This window comes from Giraffa tippelskirchi, chromosome 2 (assembly GCF_054371585.1).
Source record: "Giraffa tippelskirchi isolate mGirTip1 chromosome 2, T2T-mGirTip1v1.2.pri, whole genome shotgun sequence".
Lineage (NCBI taxonomy): Eukaryota > Metazoa > Chordata > Mammalia > Artiodactyla > Giraffidae > Giraffa > Giraffa tippelskirchi.
Window position 1 is genome coordinate 50,127,199 of NC_137276.1, and position 21,451 is coordinate 50,148,649.

The following is a 21,451-nucleotide window of genomic DNA, read 5'->3' on the forward strand; positions in this document are numbered from 1 at the left end:
AACCAAAGGCTTTTAGAGTAGCACTTTTCCAATCTGGACAGTGTCCTCCTAAGAAAAGGAGGAGTTCCCAGAGATGCTCTCAAGGAGAAGAAGGCCATTTACAAGTCAAGGAGCAAGGCCTCCAGAGAAACCAAACCTGCAGACAGACACCTTGATCTTGGATTTCTAGCCTCCAGAACTGTGATAAAATAAATGTCTGTCAGTGAAGCCCCCAGTCCATGGTACTTTGCTAAGGCAACCCTGGCAAACTAATATAGCTTCCTTGACTCCAAATAATGCCTATCACTGAGACAGTCTGGATGCTGAAACTGGCAATGCCAATAGAAGTAACAGGTCAGTTGGAGCTTATGGAGAAGGCTCCTACTTTAGGCTGTAAAGAGAGAGACAAGGCCACCTTGACCAGTAGCAGCCTATCACTGGCCACATCTACAGCAGAACCCTTAGCCTGAGCTCTTGAGACAGGACTGAATACAATCTAGGCCCACACCAGGATGTTCCGGATGACAGCCCTGACTGTATACATCCCTGTCCGCGAGGATGTCGCACATATCCGCTCACCTCGGCTCTCTTGGGGACCACACCGGAACTTGCCACTAGGTGTCCACTGCTGGGCTGCACGTGACTCACAGGTAACATAATCAATACCAGCTCTTCCCTCTCCCTTAGGCTGGTCCTGCATAGATGCAGCCATTGCGAGTGAAAAATAGATAACTGGGGCCACAGGGGTCAAGGCCAGGCTGGAAAAAGCTTTCAGGAGGGACAGTGATTTTAAAGTACAGGAGAAGCAATTGGTCGGATGGAAGAGGCAGGCTCTTCCAAGCAGATGGGATGATATTTGCCCAAGTGTAGAGATGGGAGAAGACAGGGTGCATTATGATAAAAAATGGAAGTGGGCCCATTTGGCACAAACACTGTGCAAGATTATCACAGGAAAGAAACTTAGAAAAATAGTGAGGATCAGGCTTCTTACACTGTGGTCATGGGTCTGAGGCCTCCTCTGGACAGCGTAGGAACAAATGATGGCTTTTAATCAGGAACATGACATGATGAGACCTGATCTTTAAGAACTCACATCATGGGGGTGCCATGATGGTGTGATGGGGCACAGTAAGCTTCTGGGAGGGACCACCTGCTTTGTTTTCCCTATGTCCCTGTTCTCAAGCACTTCTGCTCCTTGGCAGAAGCATAATTGATGGGTGAGGAATAAATATATAAACTATCTTGCCTCCCACTCCACAATGACAGCCAGAAAGCTCAGGCATGCTGTAGATGTTTGACTGTAAGTCGTTATGGACTATACATATTTATGATCTTAATTCCCTAGGAATTGACTTTTTTCTTTTAATTTTATTTTTCCTGATCGCATTTCCTCATTTTATTGCATGCATCGCATTAGATACCATAAATCCTCTGGGGATTGAGTCAGAATATAAATAAATACATACACGGGATCAACATAAACAGGATATGATACTCCAGTAATAATGCAAAGGCAGCAGCTGACCCACGACAGTTCCTTTGCACCTGGAGGGGCCCCTCTATCACCACTAATCTTCCTTCACATCCTTCCTCCTCCTTTTCATCCTCCTCCTTCTCCTCCAAGTCTCAGCTCAACTTCAGCTTGTTAACACTGTAATTATTTCACCCACCTAGAAGGTTAGGGACATACTTTTTTACTGTCAGTATCCTCTGGCCTTAAGCCAATGGCCTGGGATATGGTAGAAGATCCATGAATGTGCATGGAATGTTGAAGGAGGGAATGTCCAGATCAGAACTGAGTGTTCAGTAGATGAGAGAGAGATGGTGGTAGAGATGCGTATGTGGATGGAATCAGACACAGATGTCTTTTCTGATGCCTAGAAAACTGAAATGGCACTTGACAACTGGCCTCTACCACCCTCTTCCTGGACCACTCTCACATTCAATCTCTGTGATCCACTTACATTGATCTCCCTCTGTTCTCAAACACATGAACTCATGCCCACCACCAAGCCTTGGCACTAGCCGAGTCTTTTTCGGGAGTTTTCATTCCCCAGGTGTTCAACAGCTACTCTTCCCTCTCAGCTTTATTATCACTTACAACCTATGGCATTCACGAGTCTGCCCCTAGCCCTCACACCAGATCCCAGACAAAGAAGTCTACGAGTCAGGAACCATTTGCAAGAATCCATCTGATGCTCAAGTTCAGCTACTCCTCCTATCACTCCTAATTAAACCAGTAGATACTCTAGCATCCAAGAACCCCTGAGAGACCTCCCAGGCCTGGACTCCATGCTCTCTGGCTGTCTCCACTCCCTCCTCCACGTCCAGGCCCATTTCCTTCCATGACAGGCCTGGAGCCAAGTTTGCACTAACCCCCATCGACAACAGTGATGAGAAGAAAATTTCAGAACTTCCTGTTCTGAGACTTTGAAAGACTTTTTTAATTAACCAAAATGGTTTCTCATAATAGATGGGTCCCAGGGCGAGAACGCGGCTGTAACTCACACGGCAGGCGCCTCGCGGCCGAGCTGGGAGTGAGGGGCTGGTGGTTGTGATGGCAGCAGTGCCTCGGGAGGGTCCCAGACTGATTCTCCACTCCACAACCATCTGCCGTTTTTTATCATTTATATAGTTTGGGACATTTCTGTCTTATGAACTCTAAAGCATTCCACACCAATGAATACGTTTAAGTTTTAAACATTAAAATTTAAAGGAATAAATAATCAAAAGATGTGTATTCCCCAGCCAAAAGTCATAATTTTTAAAAGTTGAAAGCCTTTCCTGTAATGATGTTACCCCACCCCAACCACAACATAAGTTTCTGGAATGCAGGCATACCACACATCAGGAAATCTAATCTATAAAAACCTGAATCTCAAAATAGATTCCTAGGTATAATTAGCCTTCAAAGTAAAGGACTGAATTTAGTTTTCAAAAGGATTCAACCCAGGATTTTTCAAGTTGCCAAGTTCCTAAGCAAATTTTGAATCTATTAGTTTATAAAATATTGACCTATCTACATTTTTTTTTTCAGAAATGCATCTACTGTAATTCTTCTTAGATATAATCTAGCTAGGGAGATAAATACCTGGAATTCAAGGATTTGTTAAATGTAAGGTCCTGTGTTATTCATCTCTATATTCTTAGTGAGGAGTAGTATATCTTCAGTAAACTCATACGCTGTTGAACTACATATGATAAAGTAATTATTGCATTTGATATGCTCCACTTTTGTAGAGCATGGTGATGGAGCCATTCTTTAGCACCAGTTACAGTGACCAGCAGAAGGCAGGACTGTGAGCCAGCCATGGGACCAAGTAAGTTATTATCAGTATTAAATATTCTTTTATTCTGTGGCCTTTGCATTCTTAGTAAGTCATGATATAGTAGACCACATTAAGTTTTAAGAGTAAACAGTCGATAACGTTGATAGAGAAATTCTATGTGCTAGTTGAGGTAGGTACTTGCTGCATGTTAGGAGAAGGCCACCATCATGCAATTTTAGCAGAAGGATCCCCTGGTCAGGTCAGGGTCTCTGCTAACCTAGCCACTGTCCTTTGCGTGAATTAGAAAAAGAAGCCCTCTCTGGATAGATGGTGCCCTTCTCCCAGGTCAACATAGACTACACCACAGCTCATGGTTTATCAGCAGAGCTTGGGGATCAGTCCCAATAATGCCCATCTCTATGTGGATTCCTGGCCCTGTGCTGGTGAGTTTCTCAGCATGGTGTCACTGTAGTCTGGCTGGCCTCAATCCACTGCCAGTCACTGCACAATGATGTCTGTCCCACCCCAGACCCCAGGACACCAGCCTCTCTCTGCTTGGACTACAGGGATGTCAGCACCCACAGTGATGACTAGCTAGCGGTTCATTGGGCTCTAGTCGTGGCCAAGCTCTGACACTAATCCTCTCAAGAGGACAAGAGGCAGTCTCTCTTAGGCCTTGGTATTTCTCTCTGTATTTATCTGAAATCTTGTACCTACATAACTGAGGGGCCTGGATCTATCACCACCTAAGTCCATCCCTGGAAAAAATTATCCAAGAAGTAATGTAAGAGGTTCAGTATCCTGAGAAGAGACTGTTCCTCCTCCCTGAACTGATGACATCAGCTAGATGCTCAGATGGCCCAGTGTCTTCAGGGGAGAAGATGGCGAACATGGTATCATGGGCACTGAGAGCTCACAGTAAACTGTAAGCTTTAGTAAAGGATAGGAATTCTAGGGTTCCATCAGGATCATTTGAAGAAGGGAAGCTTTGGGGCTTTAGGCAAGGTGGCTTCTGTCTTGGGAGCCTCTTTTCCAGCAAATGTCTAGAGACTGTGATGTTTCAGGAAAGGTCCTAATCCAACAAGGTTCCTGTATTCAGCACGATCACAGGCTCATTTCATCAGAAACCGAGGGGCTGCCCTAAGAAAGCAGAAAACTTGCAACCAAGTCCAGACCAAAAGTCTGATCTGGGCAACTTCCCTTTTCCCTGTGTGTGTAGGGACACATACTCTGAGCAAGTCATTGATTATTTTCCAAATGGAAAAAATACATTGAAAGAATTGACCTAAAATGCTTTTAAAGGGCAAGCTCAGCTAGAGAATTTAAGTAACAGAAAGTTTTCAGGAAAAAAAAAAATCAGTTGCGATATTGTTAAACACAAAGGGCACAAACACACACACTAAATAAAGTGATCAAATATGCACAAAAGCACAAAACACAGTAGCAAATATATCAACTAAACACTGTGCATACAGCATTGTAATCTCACGATTCAAACATTGAACAAATGGCAACTTTAATATATACCATTAATAGCAAAATGTCTGCTTTACTGACAAAAAAAACCTAAAAACTATGTTGCTCTAAGCAGTTTTGAAATGAATATCTGATTCAAAACTTCCCCTGTGCATATAATCACATGCTAATTTACATTTTAATTACTTCCTAAGAAATCAAAAGCATTTGTTGACAGTAGAACATAATGTCAACTTCACGGTGCACTGTTGGTGGATGCTTAATGAACTTAATTAGATAATTAGTGATGTTAATTATCCTTCTATTATGAAGATAAAGCTGTCTCACAAATGATGCACTTGGTAAAGAAACATCATTAAAGGTATCAGTGTATGCTTTGTTCATTTACTTCTATTTTTCAAACTCCTGTAACAAGGACTTGTGATAGCCTAGTAATATTTAAGCCTCTCTTAAAATGTGAAAAGAAAAGCTACTGTTTCCATCAGCCCCACATTGTGCCTCCCTCTCATTCTGATACTATGTATTGTGACAGGACTGCTGTTTCAAACCCCCTGTTGTTGGGACCTAAGTCTGTGGCGGGATGTGGTATGGAGTTTCTGTTTCACAACGTATCCTTCTTGTGGGCTCTAACATCTATTGTTTTAAGAATGGGTTGTGTGGGGACTTCCCTGATGGTCCAGTGGCTAAGATTCTGAGCGCCCAATGCATGGCATCTGGGTTCAATCCCCGGTTGGGGAAGTAGATCCCACATGCTGCAACTAAGAGTTTGCATGCTGCAACTAAAGAACCTGCACGGTGCAACAAAGATGAAAGATCCCTCGGGCCATGGCTAAGACCTGGTGCAGTGAAATAAAACAATATTTTAAAAAATAAAATAAAAAAATTTAAAAAAAGAATGGCATGTATATACGTGTGTGAGCATGAATGCCTGTGCATGTGTGTGTGTCAAGAAGAGAGATTAAGAGAGGGAGTGTCTTGGTTGGGTGCCCAGACCACTAAAAGAAAACCTAAAGGGCTAATCCTTAACACACACACACACACACACACACACACTACACACATTGCCCTGGCCTGGTGAATTTCCATGAGCCTGCAGTGCTGTGTCCCCAGCCCTATTACCCAGATGCTTTCCTGCCCTGTGCAACCCCATTCCGCAGGTGGTGTGGGAACATCTGCATGCCTGACCAAGGGCTACAATACATCATACACAGACTTTACTTCAGTTGAAGTGAAATAAGACACTTCAGAGATTCAAGCAATAAGATATTGGATTTCACCCTTTTTCTCTTTCTTGTCCCTGAATACTACCAAAGCCAGAGCTTAATAGAGGTCCTTTCTGCAAGTAATTCTAGTCCAGACACACCATGAAGAGCTCTAACACCAGCCTGGGGAGGGTGGCATTATTTTTAGGGTCAGTTATCTTGGGAAAAGCATCAAGAGAAAGTATCACCAGCAACCTTACCCAACACAATTAAGAAAACCAAGATACCATTCAATAGAAGGTCTCAGTAACAATGTTCACATCAGTAGAAGCAATGTACACTTTTCAAAGTCGTTTTTTAAAGTTATGTGCTGTGTACTCAGTCCCTCAGTCAGGTCCGACTCTTTGCGACCCATAGACTGTAGACCACCTGGCTCCTCTGTTCATGGAATTTTCCAGGGAAGAATACTGGAGTGGGTTGCCATTTCTTACTCCGGGGGATCTTCCCAACCCAGGGATTGGACCCAATTTCATTCATTTCTGAGAGGTTTTATTCCTCTATCAGAGTCCCATTTAATTACTGGCTCACAAGACTTCTCCCCGTACCGAGCACTACAGGGCTTATGAGCAATTGTGATTGCTCATAAAGTCTGTCTCTGCAGGTCTTCTCTTCTCCATGGTTTCCAGTGGCTCGTTCCTCCAGCCCACTCCTCCAGTGATGTGCTGACACAGGCTATCTTTCTGCCCTTCTGCCCCACCAGGAGGATATATTATCAGACCTCACCAATCCCTGGGTCCTCTCACTCCTTCACTTTCAGAAGTCCTCATATGTCTTCATTTCCCCCCAAATTTAGGTTGGGCTGTGCTAAGTCACTTCAGTTGTGTCTGACTCTTTGTGATGCTATGGACCATAGCCCATCAGGCTCCTCTGTCCATGAGATTCTCCAGGCAAGAATACTGGAGTCGGTTGCCATTTCTTCTCCAGGGAATCTTTCCGACCTGGGGATAGAACCCACATCTCGTACATCTCCTGCACTGACAGGCAGATTCTTTACCACTGCGCCATTTGGGAAGCCAGATTTAGGCTACCTGCTTCCAAATATCTCTCTTTAAAGGCACATTCATCTCCTGCAAAAGTCCTTTTCCTCCTGCCCATGAACATCTTGTTGAATTTGTGACAAGTTAAAGTAAAAATAGTCCCTGTGATCACCTTCTGAATTTCAGATTTTTAAAATTTCCTACACCCTCTTAAAAGGCTTCCTAGGTGTCGCAGTGGTAAAGAACCCACCTGCCAATGCAGGAGACACAGGAGACATGGGTTTGATTCCTGGGTCAGGAAGATTTCCTGGAATAGGAAATGGCAACCCACTCTAGTATTCTTGCCTGGAGGATCCCATGGACAGAGGAGTCTGGGGGGCTATTGTCCATGAGGTCGCAAAGAATGGACAGGACTGAGCAACTGAGCATGCACACATGCACACTCCCTCTTAAAGATTTTTGTCTACAATTTGTGGAGTCTTATACCAAGGTCATAGGTGCAAGGCCTCGTACTGAGGACACAGACACAGAGCCCCACACCAAGGTCATCTCGGGAACTCACTGAACCCCACAGCAATCATTGCCATGAGCCCTCCTGATCTAAACCATCCAGCTCCCTGACCCCATATTAGGTAAAAACCCTAACCAATCACCTAAAGACATTCTTCCAGCAAGAATTTTGTCTTGAGGCTATAAAAATAGGCTAGCTCTCCCTTGAGCCGGCTTGCTGTTCTAATAGTCGGCTCTCCCTGGTCTGTTAGGAGGTCTGCCTGCTATGCTTGCGGCGCCCTCTTTATTTCTGCTTTTTGTTCTTAATAAATTCACTCTTTCTGAAATACTCTGTGCCTGGAAATTCTTTTCCAAACCGCCCACAGATTATGACATTATTCATTTACAGTAGAACATCTCTGGGAATTCTAACTTCTGATTTCATCGTTGCTTTTTGACTTCCTTGGTTGGTCCCCCGGACCCCACCACTTAAATTCTCCGTCATTTCAAAGCCCATTCTTTGCTATTATCAAAAAGTTCTTCCCAGCACTGGGGCACTCCTGACTTATGATACATTTCCCCAGGTGAGTGAAACCTGAGGTTTCAACTTTAAGGGCTGTTCACCCTCGGAAATGAAGGAGCCAAAACACTAAACCGGAAAACGTTGTATCCCATCAGACCTCACCCTCCTTCCTGAAACAAGGGAGCGGGTTCTCAGAGGCTCATGGTGCCTTCAGCATCAGCAAGACCAAAATCTCTCAGCAGCAGGAGATGAATGCAAACACGCCAGAAGCAAGACAGAGAGTGGCTTGATCACTCCCAGAGTGACCACTCAAGCTTTCCATTCTGCACTCTTCCTTCTTTTTCTGCAATTTTAATTTGGGCATCATGATTTCTTTAAAGAGAAAATAAGTATAAAGGAACATTTACACATGAAATGATATGATGTCTGGGAAGTTGCTTCAAAATTATTCTGGGCAGAGGGGGAAAGTGAGTGGGGATAGTGAAGAGATAAGATTGGCCAGGAATTGAAAACTGCGGAAGATAAGGGATGAATAGATACATGTGGATTCATTTTTTATTTTCTCTACTTATATATCTGTTTGAAAATTTCCAGAGTGATTTTTAAGAAGGAAAATGGATAACATTCGCAGAGTGGATGGTCACAAATGTCATTTTCCTTGCTAGGGACCTGAGTCAAGACTGCTTTTAGTAGAGCTATCACCCCATTGCTGGTCTCAGCCAGCATCTCCTCCTCCACCAGGGGCAGGGCTGCTCCATGGCTGGGGATAGGATGTAGTGGACCTGGGCACACATTCAGGGAAGTAGCTAGGAGCAGGACCATGGTCATGCTACCCACACAAGTGACCAGTCTTGGAGATCATCAAGGCCCCTAGGCATTGGGCACTGCAGGAAACTGGTGTGTCTAGGCGGGCAGGGGGTCACCCACCGGGCAGCCTTTAGAAAACCTCATGGGGCCTTGGAGCAAATGCCTACTGCTTTCGTGTCCTTGCCAGGGCAGACCTAAAATTCTGGCAAAAAACTTGTCTTTGGTGTTTTAGCTACTGCATTGTGCCCTTCTCTGGCTTTCAGGGAGTTCTCATTCTTTTCTATTAATTCTAATAGGGCCCTAGCTTCCCTCTGTGGGCCATGTCAACATTCTAATAAAGGACTTTGAAAACAGCAGCTGAAAACTTGCTCAGCTATCACCAAAACCAGGGAAATGTGGCAGACTCGGCCCAGCTCTTCTCCACCCTTTTGCTCTGCTATAAACCTTCTAAGTTTGCTTAGGTGAGGTGTACACGGCCCCTGCATGGGACATCTGTCCACATTGGTACAGTTAATCACAGGAGGACAGTGGGGTGAAATCCGGCTCGTGCTTTGCCAAACAAGACACAGGTCAGGAGCCTGCGTCCACCCAGAGGGGCTCCCACCTCCTTATGGGACAGAAGTAGCCCCCAACATCCACCTGCTGGCCCCCTGGTTTGTTCCTTCCCCTCCTCCGCAGAGCCCCAGAAAACATCTGAATCACACACCTCCCACTCGTGAGGGCACTCCATTCTCATGGCATGATTTAAGAGGCCTGGAGCTAGGATCCATCTTTGGTGGCCCTTTATTTTGTTTTGCTAATCCCAGTTGTGGTTAAACAATTTCCCTTGTGTGTTCTTTGGTTTCCACTGCTCCAACCACTGCCTCTGCAGCCTCCAACATCTCCCATGTGAATGATGCTTGTCCAGCTTGTCCCAGATTGTCCCTTCTCTCAAGGGTCCTAAACGCCAAAATAACCTATACAATTAGAAATATGCCATTCCCCTGCTTAACCCTCAGTGCCCCCCTAATCGGCCTCCATGCCCATCCTGCCATCTGCAGCTGCCATGACTATCCCCCTCTTCATATCCACGCATCCTCACAAGCCCTTCCCACCTGACTTCCAGCTCCCATGTTCCATGTGCCCACTTTCTCTTTGCTGATGCTTTAAAAAAAACCCAGAAGATGGCATACTTTATGTCTTGGAATAATTTTGGATCCACAGAAAAGTAGTAAAGATAGTACACAGAATCCCTGTCAACCCCTCACCTAGTTTCCCGTAACAAGGTGTGTCTGCCAAAACTAGGAAACCCTCATTGGTTGTTGGTGTTTTTCCAACCTATTTTTAAACACGAAAGTCTGAAGCTGAGCAGGTGATCAAAGTCACTCCCACTGCTGTGAAGAGGGATGGCTGGTCAGAGTGTGCCCTCTGGATCTCTCCAAGCTGAGAGGGGCATAATAAAGTTCCTGGACACTCTTAGTTGGCCTTTGGTGACCTCAAGGGAGCCCAGAGTCCCAACCTCTGTCCAACACACTTACGCCCACAGCCTTCACCCTGGTAGAGACCATGACTTCACACTCTGATCCCAGAAGGGACTGTGATGGAGGAGAAAAAGTTTAGTGTTTAGTGTTTTCAGGGGGAGAAAAAGAAGAAATACCATCTATCATATCAGTCTTGCCTCAAAGTTCAGCTCACCTGCCAAGAAGAAAGCATTTTCTACTGAAAATGAAGCTAGGTATAAGGCAGTAGGAATCGTATATTGTGTGTCTCCCTTCAAGAAACAATTTATCAGTGCTATAGAGCTGTCAGCCACTGACATGATAAGGAATAACACCAAATGAATAATGTTTCCTCAAAACCAACTCCTTTAATTACAAGCTTCTTCTTTCCAGAAGAGAGACAGAAGATGCAGAAACACCAATTTCATGCACTTGTGCCTGAATAATGTCTCCATGCTGCTTTTTCCAGATGGCAACCTTCTCACTGGAGGGACTAATGATGTGGGCATATTTAGGGAAAAACCAATAACGGAGTCTTTAACCTTCAACAACAAAAAGCGTGTTGTACAAAATGTTCCTTGGGATACATTAGAAAATATAAATTACATTGCTCACTGAGGTGTAATCAGCTGTAATAATCAAAATTAATTTTTAAAAATAATTAAACAGACCCCAGGGCAAATAGTTGTGCTCTTATCCTATGACATCACAGTGTACATATGTACCTGAGAAGTTGTGCCTTCTGTTAGCAACAAACACATCTAGCGTGGATGAGCGACGGATGCGGGCTCTATAAGCTGGTTAGTTTCTTCCCACAGAAAGAAGGGAGAGCCCTGGGCAGCTCCCTGCACATTCTTTAAGAACCTTCTGTGTACTTCCAGGAACTGTACCCATCCCAGACTGAGTTACTGGTAGGAGATGCTGTTCAGCAAAGATGAAGTTACTCTTTTTTAATTAAAGCATGGTCCACTTTGTTTCAAAAATACTTTGTCTTAAAATTCCACAAGACAGAATAAGCTATAGAAAAAGATAGGCTGGAGGTAAAATGGGGCTCAACCAAGAAGGAAGCAGTGTGTGCAAATACATGTGTGCTTGTACATGTGTTTGCAAAAATTTATCCCACTGGGCATGTGCGGTTACCCAAGTTGGGCCACGCTTATCTCTCTGGCTTCCAAGTGCCCAAATGAAAGAGGAAAATATGACAGTGTCAGAAGTTCACCTTTTTATAAGTTGCTGCGGAAAAGCACAGTCCTTCCTGGTGCCAACAGCTGAGGGACATGTACCCTGAGGTTGTCTGGTCCCCACTGCAGTCCAGCCACATTGGTCTTTGCTGTCCTAGGACCTCCAACACACTCCTGCCTCAATGTCTTTGCCCGGTGGTCCTCCCTGCCTGACCACGCTTTCCCAGAGTCACAAGGCTCCTCTCCTTCCTTATTTCTCTGCTCTCACACTTCCCTACCAAAGAAGACTTCTGGCCACCTCCATCTAAGTGGCCCAGTACCTCTCTCTTCACCCTATCTCACTTATTGCTCCATTTTTCCTTATTGCAATTAGCACCCCAACCTTTTTATTGTCTATCTTCACCTACTAGAATGCAGTCTCCTTGGAAGCAGAAAATATGCTGGTTTTTCCTTCTGTGATCTCAGTACTTAGAGCAGAGTACTGAATAAGCACTCAATAAAAATTTGTGGAGTGAATGAACGGACGGATGAGACCTCAACTGCTGTAGAAGACATCTTCAGCAGTTTGCCTTCACCAAAGACAAAGCCAACTTCAAATATTCTTTCTTCCAGATCTCTCAATGTGAGCCAAGAACAAACTGCTATTATACAAGTCATCTGTAAACCGACATGGCTCCAAACATAGCTGTCTACTCAAGCTTCTTTCAGTTATGCTGTTTCTCAACAGACCTCCATAGGACTCAGAGCCACTAAACTGTTCCAGTGACAGTGACTGGCAAGAGACAGTATCAATAGTGCAGGGGTTCCCATAAAATACATGTGCCTGCCCAGCATCCCAGTTGTCACTTCCCCAGCTGCCCAGCCTGACTAACCTGTCCTCCTCCTGAGGACCATGACCAATTAACTTGGTCAAGGAGTTAGAAGCTTCAGGGAAGCCCAGGGAAGAGGGGCTGGACCCTTCCTGCTACAAATGACACTGGTCAGGAGCAAGTGCTTGGGCACATGTAGGGATGTTCCTGCTTTCAAGGTTGGGGCAGCTGAACCACATGCGGGATGGTCTTCGCTTTGAGCTATAAAGTAAATTGGAATTTTGTAAACTGTTCTATTTCTAAAGCACTTATACATTCCAAGTGCTTCCACATAGTCTCATGTAAGCAGAACACATTTCTGGTTTGAAGTTCAGGAATCGAAGCTCTGAGAGGTTATGGAGTTGTCTAAGTGTGTGCTCAGCAGTGCAGAGACTATGAATGAAGATCCTGTTTCCACCCTGCCACTTCCTGGCTGCAAAGCCTTTGACTTTTTTTTTAGATTTTATCACACATCTATAAAGTGAGTCTAAAAATAGTTGTGTGATGTAGCTGGCACAGAAGCCTCAGTTATTCACTCACTCAGTCAGCCAGTAAGTCTGTAGACAAATATAATGAGCAGTGTCTTAGGACACAGCCTGCCTTCAGCTCTGAACACCACGGGCCCGGCCAGCCTAGTCAATTTCATTTTCTGTCTTCCTTTCCATCTTGGGCTTTCTCTGCTTGTCCCAAAGTCTACTGTTTCTGAAGCTTGGAAAGAAGAAGCTCCCCTTCCCCAGGAGGTTGGGGCACTTGCAGGCAGCCCCTCACTCCTTTCTTCTCCCAGCATCGTTGGATGCCCTCCCCATCAGGCACTGACCACAGTGGACAATAGACCTGTGGTGACAGCAGGGCCTGGATTCTGAGCACGTAGCATATGGAGTCAACCTCACTCTCCAAAGTTATATGGGCAGAGTTCGAATTGTGTAATGTATCTGCCAACCATCTACCGCACTCCCTGGGCAGTCCCTTCTCACAGTTTCTCACAGGTATTTGTCCCACTGTGGAGGTCAGGAGATAAATGACTCAGAGGAGTTAAGTGAATTTCCCAAGGTCTCTTGATCCTAAGGCTGTGACTATTGAAGGACTACCTTCTGCCTCTTCAGAGGTAAGTCAATGACCCCAGCATCAGAATATACGACAGATTGTGTTCTCCAAGGAGAGCCTCAGCAATAGTTCCAATACTATGTGCTCTTGCAGAACCTTGCTACCTCCCTACTCGGAGGTAGAGTCTTTTGCCTTCCCCATGAACCCGGAAAGAGTTTTGTGCCTATCTGGACGAAAAAGGACTGCTGCAGAGGTGATGTTGCATAGTTTCCCAAGCTGGGTAATGAAAGGCAATGGGGCCTCCACCTTTCTCTCTCCCTTTTCCCTTTTCCTCTCTCTTCTTCTCCTTCACTATGGAAATGTAAAACTCAGCCACTAGGTAGTAAGGAAGACGGATGAAGAAGTCATGTGTAGGTGTTCTGGTCAACAGTCTCAGCCAGAGCCAGCAGCAATCCCCAGATGTGTGAGTTTTCTCATGATCTCACCTAAAGCCCCAGACATCATGGAGTAGAGACCCCTAACTCCTACTGTGCTCCAGATTCCTTACCACAGCATGCACGATCACACACACACACACACAAAATCATGTCAGTATTACTGAGTTTTAGATTGGTTTGATATGCAGTTTTAGAGACATGGATTAGAAAACCCCAATGGCTCATCCCCACATGGTCAAGAACACCCACCATGTCTCCCAAAAATGGCACCCAGCACTTCTGTCCCCTTTGCTGCGCCCACACACCCAGCTCCTACTGAGCTGTGGGTTAGGGCTCTTGTAGTACACCTGACTCAGAGAAAATGGGCATGAGGATTGGTTTGGGTTTTAATGCCTTAAGGAATAGCTGCTCTTGGCACTCAAGTGGAGCCCAAATTAACTTCCGGCTAAAGCTAACCTAAGACCTGACTCCCCTAGATGTAGCCTCTACTGGGAAGCCAAATGCCTAACCCTTGAATGTTTGGAAGAACACGGAAGCAGATCATATCCAGTGACAAGAGAGAGAGAAGACATGACATATGGGTATTTGAAGCAAATGTCTGATGTTTTCTAAGGCAAAGGTGTCTGGGCTCACCTCTGCTTTGCACTCAGGGTCCTTGGTCTGCCGCGCAGGCATCAGCCTCATGGCTGAGGACAAGCTTCCACTCCATGAAGAAACTTTGCCGTGGTGTCCAACATTTGAGCGACTGGTCAGTGACTTCTTTTCAGATGCTAATGATAGAGAAGCAGAGACATCAGAGGTGAAGCTAAGAGGGAGACACACACGATTTCTATAGCTTGCTTGGCTTTCAAAGGGCCATCCAGGGGCACAAGCCCAGTGTGCCTATCTCCAGGAAGGGAAACAACCTAGTCTAAAAGTTTGAATCATTATGAAGTTTTTGATGCCGAAAAACTTAAAAACAAGTATGTGAGTCATAACTTGTGAGTAACGACCTCTTTAAAATGAAACTTAAGACATCATTCCTACAATGGCATTGACTAATATGAGAGTAAAAATGTTGAGTCACTGATAGAATGCAAAAGATGTTAATATCTTTGGGATGAAGACTTTTACTTGGAACATGAAAAACCTGAGACTCCAGGTCACTGCATGACTTGGCACAACGTTTTCAAACCAGATGTGTGAATATCAGGGCAGGACCTAAAACCCTAAGTCCCATAGTCCAAGGCAGAGCTCTGACATGTGGCCCTTTCCTCTAAGAGATTACTAGAATCTGCTTGCTTGGTTGGCACCTCTGGCCTTCCTTTCATCTGAGATGCAAAACAGCATTAGTTCTTTGAGCAAAGACTTAATGAGGCTTCGGTGATGTAAATCCCACCCACCAAAGGGATGAGAGAGAAGAAGGTGTGGTGTAAAAGGCTCTGGGCCCTGAGTGGAACTCTGGGCGAGCCCGGCTCTTTGAGACTCAGAAGTTCTGTTCCCTGAAGCCAAGTAGACAGAGACCTAGGTAATGCTGCCAGGCCTTGAGCATTGTCTCTTCCCAGAGTGGGGTGATCTCCTCAATCTTCACTTCACTCTCTCCAGGTTTCACAGAAAGATCAATCTTGAAGGTATCCTCCAGTTCCTGCCGCCTCTGTGCCACGAGCTGCTGCCAGAGAGCCCGTACAGTCTTCTGGATATTGTGCTGAACTAACGGAGAGAGTACATCACATGATCAGAGCAGCCTCAGTGCTTCCCCCAGAGAAAGCCAGGAGACGGCATATCATGTTCCTTTTATGTGCATCTTTCTTGAACATCACCTCAGCTTTGCAAGCTCCAGCCAGAAAGCTGTCAGTATGTAGAGCTGTAGGACAAGGATAATAGCTACCAACATCCTTGTGACCTGGCCTCTCCCCCATCTCCACCACCAAGTCCTGCCTGCCTCACATGTCTAGAGCTGGGAAACATGATTGATGGGCTCAATGAGCCTCTTTCTCCCATCCCCAATCCTGTTAGATACCAAACAGAGAGATACCTTGTGTAAGCTCTAGGTTACAAAATAGCTCCCCCAAAACAGCTCCTTCCAACCTTGACTTTCATGTTAGCCCCTCAGGAGGATGGACACTGAACCTAAGACTGTGTCCAGGGGCCCAGGAACCAAGCCAGTACTCCCTGTTCATACTTCCAATTACCTGCCCATCCAGTGCCCAGGATTTGCAGGGAGATGGACAAATCTAGTAAGCCAGTTGTAACTGCTCTGTGCCTAACCTTCTACTCTTAACTGTGCCTGTCTTCTGATTTTGTGTCACTTGGCTCCCTCTTCAGTACCAGCCTCTATAGTTTGTTTTTCTCACCCCAAGGGAATGGACATTGTTCAGTCCATGCTACTAGTTAAATCCCCAAATGCAAGTATTCATGCTGTAATTAAGACTGCAGCAGAGTAAACTCTAAACACACAAGATTTTTGAGCACTCGCTTTGGGCACAAGTCTGACCAGAAAATAAGGGCCCTTGTCCCTTCCATCTGGCATCACAAGATATCACAAGGTAAGTGTCACAGTCAGCCAACTAAAGTGACGGAAGAAGGTCTGCTGAGGCATTCTGGATCAAGAGGGAGAAATTTCTCAGATACATGGATCTGGCTGCCTTTTCTTCCCCCCAAAAACTGCCAATTCCTATACCCTGATTTGATGCTATCAAATCCAAGAATAAAATCCAGCAAGCCAAATATCTTATTGCTTTACTTCACTCCCATTTTCTAGAGTAGAAAGCTGAGAGACAGCTAGGTAATGGCTTGAACTGAGTGAGATAGCATACCCGTTTCCACATCTAGTGGTCCAAAGAAAAGTCAAGAGATCAGCTAAGAAGTTAAATCAACTTACAGTGAAGTTCTCAGGCTTTAGTTAGTATACAAAGCTCTTAATCTCACCAAGTCCCATAGAACTTTCCCTTTATCCGTCCATACAAACGTCCATCATTCTATTTCTTATATACAAAGATCATTCCAATTTTATTCTCTACCACGTTACCTTGCTATATTATTACATTGTTCTAGGACCTCTTCTGGCTTTAAAGAATCTTCATCATAGTATTTGCTCCCTTGTCTTAGGAAAAAAAATGAAAAATGCAACCCTAGCAGTTACCACTATCCATCTACTCCTCCCCAAACAAGCAATAAATAAAATGTACCATCGTTCAAGCTTGGGAATTCTTCCCCTCCTTTTTCTCTCACGTCTTCATTTGGAGAAAGAAAGACTTGATGATAAGGAGTCATTCTAGGCTTGGGTTCCAATCCAAATCCTTCTGGATAACTAGTAGAGAAGAGATTGCTCATCATGAACTCCAGTTTCTTTGGGATCATTTCATTGCTCTTTATTACAAATAATTATCCTGCAAACTCAGTAAAAACTCATCAACTCGAAAAAAGAAAAAAAAAACTTGTCTAATCAAGTCAAAGCAGCATCTATGACAATTTCCATGACAGATATTTTACAGAAGCATTCTGGGAAAAAAAAAAGCTGTCCTTTTATTCCTCATATTAAATCCAATCTAGGCTCCCAACAGGCCCCCTCCACCCTCTCCTGGTTTCCCCATCATGAAAACTGGTCATTTCTTTTTGCAGACTCCCGAAACATTGAAATCTGCCTTTACTTGGCACTAATCTCATTCCTTGTGGAATGGGCCAGGGCCAGCTTCATGGGCCTGTGATTCGTGCAATTGTGTGTGGTCCTCACTCAGAAGGGTCCCATGCTTGGGCTCTGCTGTCACAATCTTGAGATTCTTAGTAATTTTTGAACAAGAACCCTGTATTTATATTCTGCTGGAATCTCACGTCATATAGCTGATTCTAAGTAGGATGCAGTGGTTCACATCTTAGGTTCCCTATGGGCCACGTGCTCAAGAATTCCTGGGGGTGTTCATGTCCAAGTACCCTCTTATCTGGGCCCATCACCCAACCAAGCAGAATAGACAGTACATGTTTGCGGATTGAACCAAAAATGAGAAACAAAGATATGAAAAAATACCAGTGTATGAGAATGCCCATTATTGAAATTCCTGGGATAAAACCCCTTTGGATTTTGGAGGTCACTTTGTCATATAGAGGGATTTGAGGAGAGCAGCTCTAACCTTCTTGCACTGAGCAGCAGAAGACAATGCATGAGACACATGAGGAAGCTGGCATTGGAATTATAGGTGGCAAACATAACGTCCCAGTGTTCCTGAAGAAAGCCCAGGATGTTGAGAAGGCTGAGGCATTCGGAGAGGGACTGGTGGGGCTTGGCGAGGCTATAAAGAATGACTTTATTTAAACTGCTGTACAGAGCACTGATGACAGCGTCCTTCTGAGAAGAGGCGTTCTCGATGACCTGTGTCATAAAATAAACACACACACACACATACTTGGGAACACTTTGAAGTTTAGATACCAACCCAGTTAATCATGAAAATGACACAACCTCAGATTCTTTTCTGTATTTCAAAACGTGACATTTCTGAAATCAAAAAAGGACTACTTCCTCTACCTTGGATTTTCTACTTAAGTGGATGGCCAATAAAGGGAATTCAAACATTTAAGTTTACCAAAAATTGGTATAAAAAATTAAAAGTTTACCACAGTCAAATTATGTAAAGCAGACATGGGGACCAGAGATTTCCGTGTTACCAATGTAACACAGTTGACATTCCGTATACAAGAACGAGCTACTAATAGCATCTAGCTTTAAAAACATGTTATTAACTATTAATACTTGTTGTCAGGCATAGATTGTTATGCTATTCCAGTTAGCATGCTAAGTATTTTTGGATTTATTTGCATAAGTCTATATATATTGCTTCATTTAAACATCATAACAACATCATGAAGTAGACACTAAGATTATCACACTTCAGCGATAAAAAGGCTGAGAGTTTGAGAGATGGGAGAGATAGGTGGTCAGCAAGAGTAAAACCTACACCAGACACTTGAGTCATCCTCTTAACCACTGTATCTTCTAAAGGAGATGTGCACTCAAATATCCATGGACTTCAGTATGTGAGAGATTTTAAAGGGTTAAGGCAGAAGGTCCTGATTTTGTGGTCTGAACATTGAAGCCATCCATCTGTTTGACTTTGTTGAAAAGAATTCATAGAACAAATGCTATGTGCAAAATTTTCCAGTAGATTAGAAAGGTCATTTGTTACTTTTAGATTGCTCTCTTCAAATTTCATAGGTAATGCAAGTTTTATACTAATTAAGTGTTATTTAAATCTGCTGGATTTGGGGCTCATGTTTTTATCATCATCCTCTCCTCCTCCACATCATCCTCTCCCCCTTGGAAAGATGGGTCACATCTTTCAAACTGAGGTTAAGAGTTGTGAGAGTCACAGGTGATGAGCAGGATAGAAGGGTGGTAGATGTGGGTAGTGAGAGTCCTGGGGCCTGGCACCCTGCTGAACACACATCAGCCCCAGGAGCACCAACTCTTTGGTATTAGCTCTGAGTATTTGCTTTGACACTAGAGAGCCGCTGTGGATTGAATGTTAGTGTCACCCCCAAATTCATATGTTGAAACCCTAGTATTGTAATGTGATGTATTCAGAGATGGGATGGGATGTATTTAGAGATGGGATCTCTTGGAGGTAACTAGGTCGTGAGGATGGAGCCCTCGGGATGGGATTAATGCCCTTATAGGAAGAGACAGGTGAGCTTGCATGCTCCCTCTCTCTATTATATTGAGGGTACAGTGAGAAGATGACCATCTCTAAAACCAGAAAAAGAGCCCTGGCAGATCAGCTGGCACTTAGATCTTGGACTTCCCAACCTCTAGAACTCTGAGAAATAAATGTTTGCTGCTAAGTTCCCCAGTCTATGGCATTCCGTAATAGGAAACCAAACTCACTAACATAGGAGCTCGGTGGCTACTCTCATTCTCAACACAACCTCCCAAGAATCTGATTTTAATCCCCTTTGAGCTGACAAGGGATATTTCTCCTTTCTTGGAGTTATTTTTGAAGAAGCCTCTGAATACCTTCTTTTCAGGTTGCCTAGAACTGTGCATCAGCCAGACTGAATACCACTCTAGGAACTGTTCCAAGGCCCTGTTCCGGAGTATGCAGGTGCCTCCACAGACAGAAGGGGCTGGGGACACTGGTGTCACTGTCTCTACAAGGCATGAAGAGGAAAGAGAGGGGCTTTCCTGGATCCTGCTGCAGAGAACACACCGGGAGCTATGGGCACAAGCTTCTGGAGGCAGATTTCAGCTTGTAAGAGAAAGTGTTTTCCAACCGTCACAGGTGTCCTGCTGCCTTGGACCCCCTTATAACACAGACAGCCCCTCACAAAAAAGTGAATGGCCACTTGTTAAGAAAGGTTTCCAGAATGAAATGGGAAGCAGCAAGGACCAAAACAGAGTTCAACTCTGGCATTCTGAGATTTTATGAATCTGTGTGTGTGCATGTGTACACACATAAAATAAAGAATGTGTACACATGCACACACACACAGATTTACATATAAGCATGTATCTGCAGGCACACATTGATATGCATGGATATGTATGTAGATCTAGAGAAAGAGAGAGAACACAAGCAAGAAAAATAGGACCAGATAAAAACAGACTCTGGTTTCAATTTCAGGAAGCCCCAAATATGACAAATGGAAGTGGATGTTATAGAAGAAAATGAAATAGAACTTTTGGCCATAAAGACCTTTTTGACCATTTGTTGATGAGGAATAACAATAATTAGGCTGGCGTTCCAATACTTTGGCCACCTGATGTGACGAGCTGACTCATTGGGAAAGACCCTGATACTGGGAAAGACTGAAGGCTAAAGGAGAAAGGGGAGACAGGATGAGATGGTTAGATAGCATCATCGACTCAATGGACATGAATTTGAGCAAACTCTGAGAGACAGTGGAGGACAGAGGAGCCTCCTCATGGGGTCGCAAAGAGTCAGACATGACTTACCAACTGAACAACAACAAAGATTAAACTAACATTCACAATAAAAACCCAAAGAGGGTGTGCAGCGTCTAGTAGAGGACAGAGCTGAGGTGCCTGTGCAGCAGGCTGTGGCCCCGATCACTGAGATGTATCTCAGGCGGTCCAAGGTGAGAACACTGCAGGATGCTCAACAGCCACTAAGTGTTACCTGGGTGGTAAAGGTCCTCCTCCTTCCTCCCACCCATCTCAGATTCTATTTTCAGGAAGGACAGCAGGTCAGTCTGGACCAAGTGGACAGCAATCAGCAGTGTGTCATACAAGCACCTCCTCAGCAGGCACCTTACCACCATGGCCAATGTGAGGTTCTTACCACCATGATGTGCTCCGTGATAAAGAGCAGGATGTGTCTGGGGTCTGCTGAGAACATTCCACTGTACAGCTTCTCCACCAGCTTCTGGATGAAGTAGGAGATGGTGGCAAGTGAAGGAGCAGCGGCAGCTTCTGCATTCGGCTGAGGCTCTCTACTGCCTGGGGGGTGGGAGAGGGTGACAGACCAAGGCTGAGAAATCAGCAGTCTGAACTGCCTTCTCTGCACAACACTCTCCAAGCCCCTCTTGGGAACCAGCCACATTTTACTCACCTTTGTACATCTCATTGTAATCCTCTGTATAACTGCTGCTTCAAAAATGGGATCTTACACACTATAGGTACCCAATGAATACATGTTTATTTAAAGTGATATTGAACAATCAGTGATATGATTCAAGTGGGAGGAGGAAA

General features: G+C 44.5%; 1 protein-coding gene across 2 annotated transcripts in view; it reads right to left on the reverse strand.

Moving 5' to 3' along the window:
* The window catches only part of WDFY4 (WDFY family member 4), a 226,034-nt gene that overhangs the window by 103,582 nt on the left and 101,001 nt on the right, over positions 1 to 21,451 (reverse strand). For both annotated transcript variants that reach the window (XM_081561673.1, XM_081561666.1), the window contains exons 34-38: positions 21,042 to 21,199; positions 17,877 to 18,115; positions 16,938 to 17,059; positions 15,274 to 15,459; positions 14,404 to 14,540 (exon numbers count right to left, since the gene is read on the reverse strand). In XM_081561673.1, coding sequence (XP_081417799.1) covers positions 14,404 to 14,540; positions 15,274 to 15,459; positions 16,938 to 17,059; positions 17,877 to 18,115; positions 21,042 to 21,199 — 842 coding nt within the window. The remainder of the gene's footprint in view (positions 1 to 14,403; positions 14,541 to 15,273; positions 15,460 to 16,937; positions 17,060 to 17,876; positions 18,116 to 21,041; positions 21,200 to 21,451) is intronic.